General features: G+C 38.3%; 1 protein-coding gene across 6 annotated transcripts in view; it reads left to right on the top strand.

The window, feature by feature from the left end:
• The window catches only part of App (amyloid beta precursor protein), a 237,999-nt gene that overhangs the window by 146,003 nt on the left and 77,956 nt on the right, over positions 1-14,040 (top strand). For all 6 annotated transcript variants that reach the window (XM_078044496.1, XM_078044500.1, XM_078044498.1 and 3 more), the window contains one exon: positions 10,980-11,113. In XM_078044496.1, the coding sequence (XP_077900622.1) occupies positions 10,980-11,113 (134 nt within the window). The remainder of the gene's footprint in view (positions 1-10,979; positions 11,114-14,040) is intronic.

Below are 14,040 nucleotides of genomic sequence, written 5' to 3'. Positions count from 1 at the left end.
ATCAAGCATGGGAGGACAAGGTTTGAAACCAAAACAACGTTTTGGCTGTGCTCCATACCAAATGGCTAAGCATTTGGTTCTGACATTGTTTTCTAGGTTAGACAATTACATCTGAGGTTCGGAAAGGACATTTTAAGAATGCAGAAAATAACAAAAAGAGGATGAAGAATATTAACATTTTATCCTAAATGCCATGATTATAGGTAGCATGCACCGGTAAATTACAAGTATTTCCCACTCTTTTTAAAAATAAAGGTGATTTTACCCTTAAGTTTCATTTTATATCGTTTCAGTATATAAAAGAATGGTATTTTTCATTTTAATGAACTGATAGAAATGAACATCATCATTTGATTCATTTATTTTCATGAAGTATATGTAATGACTCCATTTTCGTCCACTCTTCCAGATATTGAAAGTCTCTTTTTTACTTTTCTCTTCCCCAGTTATTTTCTCCATCTGATTGCACTGTCTGTAGGATTCTGACACCTTCTGTTCTAGGAGGATGAAGTGATTTTTGTCGGTTATATTTTCATGACTACCTATGGAGCCTCTTCAATCACAGCAGGTGAAGGGTTCTGCAGTGCTAGTGCAAACAGACAGGAGAAAACCATATAATTTATAGTTATTTATAGGCTGTGTAGCTAGGCAGTCTTATTTATAGCAAAGCTGTACATTTGAATTGAAAAAAAACACGGTCATGTAGAGGTCAAATGTAGACAGCAGACTTGATTCAGAGAAAGTGAACTGGACGGTGACCACGCTGGTTCTGTTGGGCAACTTGGGCTTAGACTTTGCCCCTTCACCAGCCTGGGCTAATTGGACGACATCTCTGCAAGAGGTGATTGGTTTTACAGGTTGCTCATTCTTGAGCTGCTTCTAGTCAAAAACTAAATGTGAAAATGAGGCAGGAAAAGCTCTTCAGTTGAACCGAGATTATACTTAATGGAAAAAGTGTATGATGGGTCTACGTTATAAATGTGATAATTTTCCTGTCAAGACTTCTTATTACTGTAATCGGGCATTTGTAGATTTTAATTTTTTTGTCAGAAAAAAAAACGATATTGAGAAGCATTGCAATTTTAGGAACACAGATTTGCTTTGGGTTTTTTGTTGTTCTCATAAGTAAGTGTTGAAATCACAAATATAAAAGAGATAGAGACATGAGACTGAGAGCTATTATTTTACTTATAAAACATATGGTCTTAAATCCTTTAAAGAAATCCTGTCCATTTGGGATAAAGAATCTTGTGAGATTTAGTTTTCCAATATTAATTTGATATCTGCCTCTTTGAGTCTAGGACAGTAGAAAAGTTCTGTATTCAGTCTGTATGATGCAGTTTATAAAGAGAATTATTACATATTTTTTTACTATGTTTAAATTTTGAGTTATGATCATCTCTTCTAGTATTGGCCCCTTCAGATTGCTTCTCAAAAGGCAAACAGATCAATCCTTAATAGCATTGAATCTCACAAAGATTATTGTGTCAGTTTTTAGTCAGTTGATTGCCCTGTGGGGATCTGGCCAAAGGGTGATCTATCTCTGGTTCCTTCATTTTTGCTGAAATGTGATGCAGATAATATCCAGACCGGAATTTCCAAGCCTCAGCATGATTGACACTTTGGTCTGGATAATTCATTGCTGTGAGTGTCCTCTGCATGTAGGATATTTAACAGCACCCCTGGTCCCAGTCCCCATATGCCATTATCAAGCTGCAATAACTAAAAATGTCTCCAGACATTGCTAAATGTGCCTGAGGCAGGTAGGTGACAAAATCTCCCTTGGTGGAGAACTACTGTTCTAGACTATTATTTTTTTTTCCATCTCTGACCCAGAAATATAAGTAGGCTATAAACAGGTATGTGTACTACCAAAGGGAGGCTGTTGGATTGTAAAGATGTCAGTGGCCTCCAATTCTCCACAGATATCTATGAAATTAAATTTGTTAGGCCATTATCCTCGCTCTCGATACTGGTGAGAAAAGGGAGGTATGGCTATTGCTATTCTGACTAAGATGTGAGGTCTCATTGTTTTTCCATCTTAATGTGAGCAGAGCATGAACAGAAAACCCCTAGGCTAGAAGTACACTATTCACCATTTTCTCTCTAAGCCTATGCTAGAAAACATGCATCTGTGGAGATGCCCTGTATGCTTGCTGCACTGCTTACTTGTGCCTTGGGATCATGTTTATGACCTTAGGCTCATGTTTATGGCAGAGGTGGAGTTCTTTCCCCATACAGGATTGAGGAAGGGGAAAGGTGAATTTGTCATCACCTCAAAGCAATCCAGATACCATAGAATAGTCTAGGGCACTTCCAGAGGATAAAAAAAAGAATTGGAGTCTATCAGATCAGGCCAAACTCCCACCCCTAGGTTCTTAGCCTGTTGCTGCAGAATCCCAGGATCTGTAAACTGTAGGTCACTCCCTGTGTAGCCTTTGCAAGGAAGAGACAGCTTTAACCCCAGCGTTACCAGTCACTGCAGCCTGTCTTAACTGTGTCCTACTTTAATGCCTTGGCCATGTGGTCTTTGTTCTTAATCCTGATCCTTTTCCTTTGAATTGTGAAATAGCCCATTCTGTAATACTAATGGAACTGTGAGGTTTTTTTTTTTTAAACCACCAAACATTATTAAAAACAATTACTAAAAGATGTGGTGACATATTAAATTACATGCCACATCAGTGCCAATGAAATCTACCAGATTGACCAGTATGGAGAGCCAAATCTTTGATATCCAGAAGTGCTTAGATTAAAAAATAAAAAGCTTCCTTCAAGGCTATAATAGTAAGCAACTCCAAGATGGAAGAGGATTGAATTGCTTACCAAACCAGCTGTTTTTTTTTTTTAAGAACACTTTACTTTGAATAGTAAAAGGAAATAAGGAAACTCATTATATATGTGCTTTCCCTTCATTCACTCACTAAAGGTGAGTGGATAGTTTTCATTAGAGAGATTGGCAAACCTTTGCTATTAAAAGGCCTGCTAGTAAATATTTTAAACTTTGCAGGTCAGGCAGTCTCTGCTGCAGTTACTTGACTCTGTAGTTGCAGCATGAAAACAGCCACAGAGAATAAATAAATGAACAGACGTGGCTGGGTTGTTCCCATAAAGCATAATTTTGAAACAGCAGCCAGCAGGCCAACCCCCCATTTAATACAGCGGTTGCTTTTGAACTCAGGATGTGCCAGTGCTAAGCCAGGCATTTTGAGAGAGACCAGCAAAGTAATCCAAACATTCTGCTCTCTACAACTTGATAGTTTTATTGCTGAGATGAGACTCCGGTATGCAATGCTATTAAATAACAATGCAAAGCAAAATATATACCTGTAGGGACAGATGGTTGTAGAGGCTGGAATAAAATGAAATTACTTTTATCCTTAAGACTGCTGTAGAGGTGAAATTTCCTTCTGGTTTGACTGCTACAGTTTCTGTGAAAGTGGATGATATGGAAGATTTGGACTTTGTGAACTCATCCATTGAGTGTTGAACAGACACGACAGTCGTTTCTTTATGAGGATCACTAAAGCTTCCAACACACTGACAAGAAACAATAACTTATGGTTAAGACACTCTAGAAGCCATTTGTCATTGCTGTTACTTCACACATGTTTTTTAGAGTCAGACTTGAGATGACTTTTAAATGTTGTTGGCTTGTACTAAATAAAAAATGTAGATAATAATAAAGCCACATTCATTTCACATATTTGACAAAATTCCCACCTCAGGACGTGTCCACAGACATTAAAAAAAAAAAAAAGAAAGAAATGTAGCTTAACTAGAATAGAGTAAACACAGCAGAGATTGCATTTTTATGACCTTATGTCCACACGATGTATTGATAGTGTTCCCTGCCAACTCTGACTGCACTGGCTATAAAGAAAATGTGATACCAGGACTTAACAGGAAAATGTCTTTGTCCTATTTATTTATTTATTTATTTATTTATTTATTTATTTATTTATTAGAAAATCTGATGTCATATTAAAGGATAACAAACTTTGTTTTCACATTATAAATGGCTCCTCTCTCAGATTTGGTAGGGATAATAGATGCTTGAGTTTAGAATGCATTAGGAGTTTTAGCTATCTTGAAATTAGAGAAATGAAAAAACTTTACAATTTTCCTCCATTTAAGTGGGGTAGCAGTCCAAAAGGCCTGCCAGATTGAGATGAAATTTTCACCTGAAGTCTGTCTTATAGGTTTATATTTTACCCACATATAAATTATCCACATTGCCTCTTCTCATAAATTATAGCCCTTTCAAGTGACAGCACTGCTCATTCCATATCAAATAGCGTTTTCAATGATAAGGCAATGACTTATGTAGGATTTAATTTACTTTCATCTCTAGCTGCCAGTGGCATAGAGATAAGTGACCATCTGCTGACAAGACGAGATGGACCAAATTTTCTTCTTATAACCTAATATTAGAATATCAACTCGATGTCATTTGTGGGGCTCTGTTTACATCTGCCTTGCTTGTATCTTGTTCTAGGTGATCCTGCTCATCACTGTTTGAAAGTAGGATTATTTCTTCTTTAGCACCCTGAGTCCATCATAATTGACAAAACAAACGAATACAAAATTATAGGAACAACTTTCTGGTGTCTTTAATTTTGACCTCACATTCGTGCCATCTTTGCTATGAATATGAAATTGAGGACAGTTGGCCCTTGGTACTCATTTTTCCACATCCACAGATTGAGCCAACTGTTCATCAAAAATCTTTAAAAAACTGCATCTGTACTTAATGTGTACAGGCTTCCTTGTCATTCGCTAAACAATATTTACAAAGCATTTACTTTGTATTAGGTATCATAAAAAATCAGAAAATAACAAAATATACGCTAAGATGTGCCTGCTGTACTATGACATTTTATATAGGAGACTGGACCTCCTTATATGAGAATTTGGGGACCTGCAGGGAGATCCTGGAACCGATTCCCTGAGCATACCAAGGGACAACTGTCCTATGGAGCGATCACCAAATCAGGACTAAAATGAGGGAAATTGGTGCTTGAGCAGTTAAATTTGGTGGTTTGTCTCGTATGGAGTCCTCCAGATGGTCAGAGAGAGAGTAGAGTGATGTCAGCCGCATCCAGAAAACGTTAGCAGGTTTCACCTTGCTTGGAAGCACACTCCCGTCACATGATGGTGTTCTCAGGGGAAATGCAATTGGAAATGTTTCATCAGCATCGTGCCCTCGATGATGGGCGGTGCATTTTGTGACAGGAACATTGAGCATAGCACCAGAGCTCATTTGTGGACTGAGAGCAAATCTGCTCCCACTGCCACCAAGAAAACAGATGTCTGGCAGGTATTGAGGAGAGATTACATGGTGCAGTGGAAGAGTCACAATAGGCACTGGTATATTGTTACTAAAACTGAAATGAGCCGTCTTATACACATGAAGGCAGCCCCCTCCCACCCCCAGGGATTCAGCTACCCAGGGTTCAGGTAACAGCATCTTGTTGTGAGGAGGAAGCAAATCTGTGATCCCTCTCAGGTGTGGGGTGCTGTGGGGAACCTCCTGTGAGAACCACCCTGGCCCAAGCCATCCTTATCTTTTTCTCTACAGGGCCATCCTTCTAATAGGCCTCACAACACATCACATATTCCCCCCCTTAGACACCCACACTGGCTCCCAGCGGCCTTGCTGGCTCCACAACCTTCTGTGATCTGTCCCGTCCCCTGTCTCCCTCTTCCACCTCTTCTGCCTGGCTCCCTCAGCTCTGGCCACATAGGCCTCCTTCCCTGCTCCTGGAATTTGCCAGACATTCTCCTGTCTTAGAGCCTTTGTGTCAATTTCTGCATCTGCCTGCCATGTTCTTCAGGCAGCTAGCTGGGAAGTGCCCAGATGTCACCTTCATAAGTAAGACAGCTCCTGCACAACAGCCTGCTGCAGCCTCCCTCTCCCCTCTACCCCCTCAACCTCCTTAGCCCTATTTTCCTCCATGATACAAACCTCCTGTTTTCCTCTATAACACAAACCATACTTCACAATGAAACCATAATCATAACCATTATCATTTCTTGTTTGTCTTGTGAGTGTGTGTGTGTGTGTGTGTGAGTGTGCGTGTGCATGCACGTGCATGTGTTTGGTGATTGCTTTAGGATATTAGGCCACAGGTAAGGGTGTGTGTTTTGCTCACTGTGTCTCCATGTGTCTTGTGCATAGTAGGAGCTGTCATATTGGTAAGCTGGAGGAATAAAGGAATGAACAAACACTCACAAGGCAGCATAGCCTGTCTGCAGCAGACCTGCCATCTCAGCCTCTCGGATACCTCTGTCTTACCAGGGTGCGAAGGACAGGCAGGCAGCTTCTGTAGAAGGCATAGGTCATCCAGGATGCCGCTTGAGGATTTGGAAGTAGAATATGCCCCTGGAGGCAGTAATGTGCTATTAATTGGAAGTGCTTCTGTTGTCCTTTTTAAATAGGAAGGCCATTTAAAAAGTGAAAGCATGTGCATAGGATGTTGATGGTACTGCTAATGATTAGACTCCTATAGGTCAGAACCTGGAGCTAAAGATGTTTTAACTCTGAGTTTAAGTCTCGTTTTCTGTAGGAAGGTGAGCACACCCCACCAGCTTGCTTGAAGAAAGCATGAATGAGCATGTTTTGAGTAAGGGCCCCAGGCTAAGAAGTCATCTGTATTCCAGCTCTGTAGGGCCTTTTGCTTGACCTCGTTTTATAATCTTACCATTATTAGAAGTCACTAATCTGCCATATGGCATTCAGGGCAGAACAGTTTTGATAGGAAACAGACGTACAGATATCATAACGAACCATAGTTGCTCCTTAACAAAATAAAACATCAACAACAAAAACAAAACCTTTTTGAGTACCCTGGATATGTGAATGAATGAGCTCTACTGCTCTAAAAAATTGAATTTGTAACATTTTTATGATTTACCTAATTCTAAACTCAGATTTTATGTTTGGAGTTGTGAGCATGTTAAATGATAGTGTTCCCCTCTATGCAATAAAATTGGGCAAATTTCTTTTACTGTCTTCATACTAAATAAAAACCATTTAACCAACCTAGCACAGTAGATGCTAATAAACAGAGGCTGTTATTATTTGGCCAGCTTGCAAAAAGGATCCCATATGACAGTTTCTGAATAACCTCAGAGTTTTCTGAAGGCTAAAGTGCATTGTGGTGGTTTGAAAAAAAAAAAAAAAAAAAACTTTCCAAGCCAGTTTGTTTCTACTTTTGAAGTGGGTATAGTGGCCTGCTTTGAGTAACCTGCAATATGCACCTTCCTGTTCCCTTCTTGCCCTGGGACATGCCCTAACATTCCCTGAGCCACTCACTCCCTTCCCAGAGGGAAACACCTTTTAGAAATAGGTTTTCTCCTACTGCCTGCTGCCTGTGTTACCAAGTCTCTGGCCTGCCATGGGCCTTGTCACAACATGGAACAAGTCCTGAAAACACAGTGCCTTTAGGGTGTAGACAGAGAGAGGAAAAGAAGCTGAGCCCTCTAGACATAGTCCTTAAAAATGCTCTTCCCTAGGCTGGGGTTGTGGCTCACTGGTAGAGTGCATGCCTAGCATGTGTGAGGCACTGGGTTTGATTCTCAACACTACATATAAATAAATGAATAAAATAAAGGTTCATCAACATCTAAAAATATATATATTTTTAAAAAATGTTCTTCCCTTCCTCCTCACCAGCTACAGGGCAATAATAATAAAATACTGAATTTTTTAAAAAATATTAACATATTATCATTCTTCTTTCCATAACTAGACTGTGATCTGGTTTCCCAGTTAGTGTGTACATAGGATAATCTCACTCATTCTTATTCATTGAGATGGAGAGTTAGTATAAATGGCTACAAAGCTTGAATTAAATATTTAAAAAGAAACAACTTCTCTTAAATGTCTCAACTAAAGTTGCAACTGGGACCCCTAACAAAGATTAACTTGAAGAGAAATTCTTCAAGTGTTCCATGGAAACAGGACTCGTGTGTGTGTGTGTGTGTGTGTGTGTGTGTGTGTGTGTGTGTGTGTGTGTGTACATGAACATGTGTGCATATATTTGAAGAGAAGTGTTGTAAGGAATTGTCTCAGATAGCAATTGTGGAGATTGGTAAGTCCCATGTTCTATCATCTGCTAGGAGGAGACCCAGGAAAGCCTGTGGTATAATTCAGTCTGAATTGAAAGGCTTGAGAACCAGGGGATCCCTGTCCAAGGGCAGAAGAAGGTCAAGGTCCCTGCTCAATCACACAGGCAGAAAGGAAGCAAAAATGACAAATTTCTTTCTTCTGAGCCTTTTTAATTCTATTCAAGTCAAGTGGCCTGAGTGAGATCAGCACTTGGATCCATCCATAGGGGGAGGACAACTACTTTCTAGAATCTGGAGATCCAAGTGCTGATCTCCTTCCAGAAACAGAACATGTGAAAGAGAATGTTTTATCTGGACACCCTCAGGAAAAAAGTTGGCACATAAAATTAAGTATCATGGAAATATTTCTTGACTAGAATAAATTGGTAATACAGTATTGTATTTATTTTCATGTGCCTTAAAAAAAGTTTGATATTTGAAATCATCTTAATACTGTTAAACATACTTCATGCTTATTTTTTGATTATTCTTTTATTCTTAGTATTATAAAGCTATATTTCGACTTAGGCCAATGAGATCTTAGTGACTTAGATTGTAGTGTATTATCACCTCTCCTTTGTAGAGTAAACAATATTTGTAATCTGTAAGAACTAGAGAAAAATCATAAAATTTGCCAGTCCCAAGAGCTGGAAAACTTTGTACTTATGGAGTGTAAATTTTTTCTGCAGCGGGTGCTATGGTGTGGTTATGTCTTAGAGCCAGATGGCTATTTTGATCAGTGCATATGCACCCAAACGTTTATACATTTTCGTTTGTTTAAAATGTAAAACATGGTTTGCTTAATCATGTCATTCTGCTAGATTGTACTTTGCCAAAAGAATGTTGTTTTATTTTCTGGTTTTATCTTTAACTTGTTCTCATTTGTGTCTACTATATGAAGATGAGAAAATGATTAAAACCGAGGGAAACCCATTTAAAATGATAAATACCACCTCTGTGTCATGTTTGGAAATCAATCATTTAAGTAAAAAATACTCGCATACTGATTTGTTCAAGATTACGCAGGAAAAAAATACCTTCTTTAAAATATTTTACAGAAAGTTTTAAAATTGAAAATTATTTCAATTACAAATTGATTAAATTCTTACAAATTAAGATTATTTTAGAAAAAAAAAACATGCAACTTTCCTTGTAAGAAGATACTTCATGGTCCTGCATATCGTTCATTTTCAGTGGGTTTGAAATGAAAGTAGCTGATTTTTCCCATGATAGCACAAACAACGAGATTTAAATAAGATGGAATAAGCAGAGGAGGAGGGAAGGTGCTAACAATACCAGGTATCCTGAGCGATACCCTTTAAGTGACTGCTTAACTGGCATAGGGTGGTTCTCATTTTCCCAACTCTCCTAGTATGTCCTTGGACATGTTGTCTCCCCTTGATAAAGAAACTAGACTGTAGAGGACCAAGTCACTTGCCCAGGACCCCAGCTGGTGTAGGAAAAGAACTGAAATTCAAATGCAGCTGCGGTTACTTGCAAAGCCCAGTCTGCTCGCCCCATCCTTCCCGCCTTTTCTGTCAGCGTAAGATGGAATATAATTCCCTCCTTTATTACATGCTTCTGGGTTTTTTTTTAAACAAATAATGACTAATTGGTGATTGAAGTAGAGAGGAAGAAATCAGAATGACTGTTTCTCTTTAAAATTAAATATATTATTTAATATATTTCCTGGTTTCTGTTAATAACTCAAAGACTTTGGATTAAGATTCCAGGCATTTTCTTAAGCTTACATAAAAGACATGTAACTTAGGCTTTAGTTTCAAAATGACTTAGCCATAAATTCTTCTCATTTAAAGTCCTCCTTGGGATTTTATATCCCAAGTATAGTACTCAAGTAATTAGGTAAAAAGAATGAACATTAGTGATATTAGAATAATCCTTTGAAATTGATGTGACCTGAGAAGACAGTGAAAGCCTGTCTTTTCATTTTTAGGTTAAAGTTGTTCTAATGGCAAAATCTCTTTTTATTTTCTTTTAAGCTCCTAAATACTCTGAATTGTCACTAGGCAGTACTTATCTTTTGGAAGACCCCTTGTATAAGTGTTATACTTTACTGGCTCATGCGTTAGAACATTTCTATTTTATAGTCTACTCTAGTTTTATGAGTATGTGTCTGTAATATAGCAGCCTATGTCACAATTCAAATTATGGCTTAGCACTTAGTAGTTGAATACAAAGCCTAAACCTCTTTCTTTTTGCCAAGTAGTTTAATGAATTGTTAACTTACAAATTTGTGAAAGTATAAGGTCCTTTTATGATTTCAAAGATGAACTTATTATTATTTCCCTTTATAGGGTTTCAAATACCATCTCGTAAAGGATGACTTTGTAATTAAACTATCTAAAATACGTTGTGTAGAATTTAGAGCTATTGTTATTTTGCAGTGAGATATTGTTATTTTGCGGTAGTCTATTTTCAGTTTTCTTTGTTTTCTGCAGGAATCTTAATATGTAATATTGATACAAAATGGGCTGTTTAAAAAGTAAATAATCAACATTTCAAAATTACAAAAAATCTAGCAAAGAAAAAATTAATTTAGCAAAACATATTCATATTAAGCACCAGCTTCTCTCTGGATGCGTGTTTTGCAAAGAATTTCTTAATACTCTAATTTGCAAAATGGGTTGTTTTAGACTTTTCTTTAGCCCATACTTGGAGGAGGCAAAACACATCCCCACCTTTCCTGCGAAATGTCCCGCGTTGTTCTCTCAAACAGCATTAACATCTCATTTGCGCTTCTTTACTAAATTCTTTGTCCTGGCAAATAACTGAAAGTTTGGCTTTCATATGAAGGTCTGGACATTGTGTTCGACTTCTCAAACCTTCTTCCCTTCTACCTTATATAGTTCCTACAACAGCAGCCAGCACCCCTGACGCCGTTGACAAGTATCTTGAGACGCCTGGTGACGAAAATGAGCATGCCCACTTCCAGAAAGCCAAGGAGAGGCTGGAGGCCAAGCACCGGGAGAGGATGTCCCAGGTAAATCCAATTCTTAGTCTTTTCTGCCCTACGGTACTTGAAAATCTGGGCTTGCCTCTGCCTCGACCCGGGGCTTCAATGCTTTATTAAGTCTCTGGTATATGATTTATCATGCCTGTTCATTTTCTGCATTTTCTGATCTGGGGCCTTATTGACTCTAGGACCAGCCAATCTCTAGAGATAGCAGACAGATGCCCCAGAAAGCTTATCTTTCATAGGCACCCCAACTGGTCCAAAGCCTATGACTGCAACTCTGGTCTTTATTGGCTTTATGCTTGAGTTAGTCTTCTGCTCTGATCTCCCTGTAATAGATTGTCAGGGACAGCCCCCATTCCCCAGAATTGCCAGATTTATTCGAATTTGTCCTAAGCCTGCTTACACTGCCTTGCCTGTTCCTTCCCATGAAATACCAACAAAGGCTCCCTCTGCCTCCCATGGATCTAGTGCTTCCTTGTGTGAGGCTGTGTGTCCTGATGTGCAACCCTCCCCCCCCCCCAACCTCCCAACCCCCTGTTAAAACTGGGGAAATGACTGGCTCCTCAGAAACAATCATTTCCTGATCTCTTGGCCTCACCATATCTGAATTATAATAAAAGCCATATTTTTAAAACAGAGCTAACAATGTATCTATAAAGGCTAACTTTTTTTAAAAAGATGACTAATCACAGTGCTTGAATCTACTTTAGTATGGTAGTAACATAAAGACAAAAAAAAAAAAACTGATAGTAATAACACTCTTTGTTTCTGAAACATGAAGCGCAGTTCTAATCTTGCCCATGATGGAAACCTAAAAGTGAGTTGAACTAGAAAACTGGCTAGAGTGGAACAGTACAAATTGCCTTGAAAAATAGGATCTTTTATTTGGAAAGTCGCAAATGGGTATATAGTCATTGTTGTGGGAGGCCAGGTGTGGTGGAGCCTGTCTGTAATCCCAGCTACTCAAGAGGCGGAGGCTGGAGGATCACAAGTTTGAAGCCAGCCTGGGCAACTTGAGACCCTGTTTCAAAATAAAACATGGGCTGAGGATGTAGCTCAGTGGTAGAGCACCCAGTACTACAAAAGGGGAAACCAAATGGGGATACTATGAGTGGAACTTACTGCCGCTGAAATGTCCTCCTTTAGATTTAAATTGTGCCTCTCTTTTTGTTTCTGACGCTTTTGGAGGCCTCACACTGCCCTAAAAAATTCATGCAGTGATGCATGACGTCTAAAAGAACAATAAAAGAAATAAGCACTGAATGATCAAATTCTCTCCAGTGTCTGCCCTGCTCCCTGAGCCCAGGCTTCCTACTGCCACCCCGACTTACTGCATCGTTAAGCTGCTGCTCTGATTAGGCCACTCCGCTCTTCACATCCACAGATACCCCACATAATTCTCAGAATGGGAGAAGCAGTCATTGCTCTTACCTTTCATTTAATTGTAAATATCTGCATCCCCGTTTTTCTTAATGATGTTTTGATCCATATGTCTTATCTCTCCAGCTGGTTGTAAATTCCTTCCGGTCCCTGTAAGTCCACATAAGCCTTCCTAACCTTGCATTTCATTCTTAGATTCACCTAGTATTTACCCCTGGATTGTTTTATTCAGTGTATCCAGATCATTTGGGTAACATTAAGAAAACTGATTAGTTTCTATTACGATTGGTCTCTGCTGGAATAGGAACTTTATTTTAGTATATCTGCTTAGTTCATATAATTTTTTGTAGATTTTCTTGATTTTTAATCACTCAGTCCAGCTGAAGTAACTAACTCATCAGATGTTATCCTAGAGCAAAGCATGCTTGCTCTCTGCTAGATTCCAGTAGTCAGAGCAAAGAGAGACTCCTGAGCTCAGTATTCATCTTTGTAATCTATGATGCTGAATTCTGGGAACATGTGACTTTGAACTTGCCTGCCTCTTCAATCTCTAGTAGTGATTTTCTCTGCATGAAACAGCCAGGTCTTTGAAGATCCATAAATCCAGATGAAATTGATACCTTTGTGCATGTGGTGGAAAATTGCTTTACAAGAATATAAAGAGCAACCAAAAGGAACAAATCCTGAGAATTTCAAATTTCAATTTTTTTTTTCTTATTGATTCATTTTGTAGTTTTTGTTATTATTTGTTTCCTTACAAATACAGAGAATCTGGAGTTTGGGGCATTTTGTTGATGCTGGGAATTACAAATTAAAATCTGTAGATTTTTGTGTTATGTTATGACAGCATCTACCACATACTAATAAGCATTGGAACAGTGTAACATAAAGACAAAAAAAAACTTATAGTAATAACACTCTTTGTTTCTGAAATATGAAGTACATTTGTACTTACTTATTATTACTTACTTTTCCAGCAATTTTAATATGTACTTAAAATGAACTTTCAAACTGAAAGTTGCCCTTACTTTGAGTTTTTTATTTTGACAATAACATCATCTCAGGAATGGCTCTTCTCCTGTCACTGAGTTTAAGTAAACTTGGCTTATTTGGTAGCTTTTCCAATTTATAATGGCAAAGGAGCCAAGTGATCTTCGTTTATTGCTATTTGCATGACCTTGAGCTCCTATCTTAACTTTGTACATCAAATGGGAATGGCCATGCCTAATCTCACAGTCTATTGTGAGGAATCAATTAAATTTGATAGATTTTGTAAAGCACTTAATCCAGGGTGAACAGTAATGTTATCTATTATCAATGCAACACAGCGGAAGCCGTTTATCACAGGGTGGTGTTCAGCCTACACTGTGGATCCATTTGAATGTAGTAAGGAGTTCTAGGATGATTTGTTTTATTTGTAGGGGTGGAGGATATTGTTTAATTGTTCTGAAAAACAAATCAAAGTTTGAGTTCATTTTTATAGTGATGCTTATTTTCAACCCATTAGCTAAATAAATCTTAAATGTTTCATGAATCTCCAATTCAAAGCTGAAAGTCCAGATTCTGAGTAT

This window comes from Ictidomys tridecemlineatus, chromosome 3, assembly GCF_052094955.1.
Source record: "Ictidomys tridecemlineatus isolate mIctTri1 chromosome 3, mIctTri1.hap1, whole genome shotgun sequence".
Taxonomy (NCBI): Eukaryota; Metazoa; Chordata; class Mammalia; order Rodentia; family Sciuridae; genus Ictidomys; species Ictidomys tridecemlineatus.
This window is presented reverse-complemented; position numbering and strand designations above follow the sequence as displayed.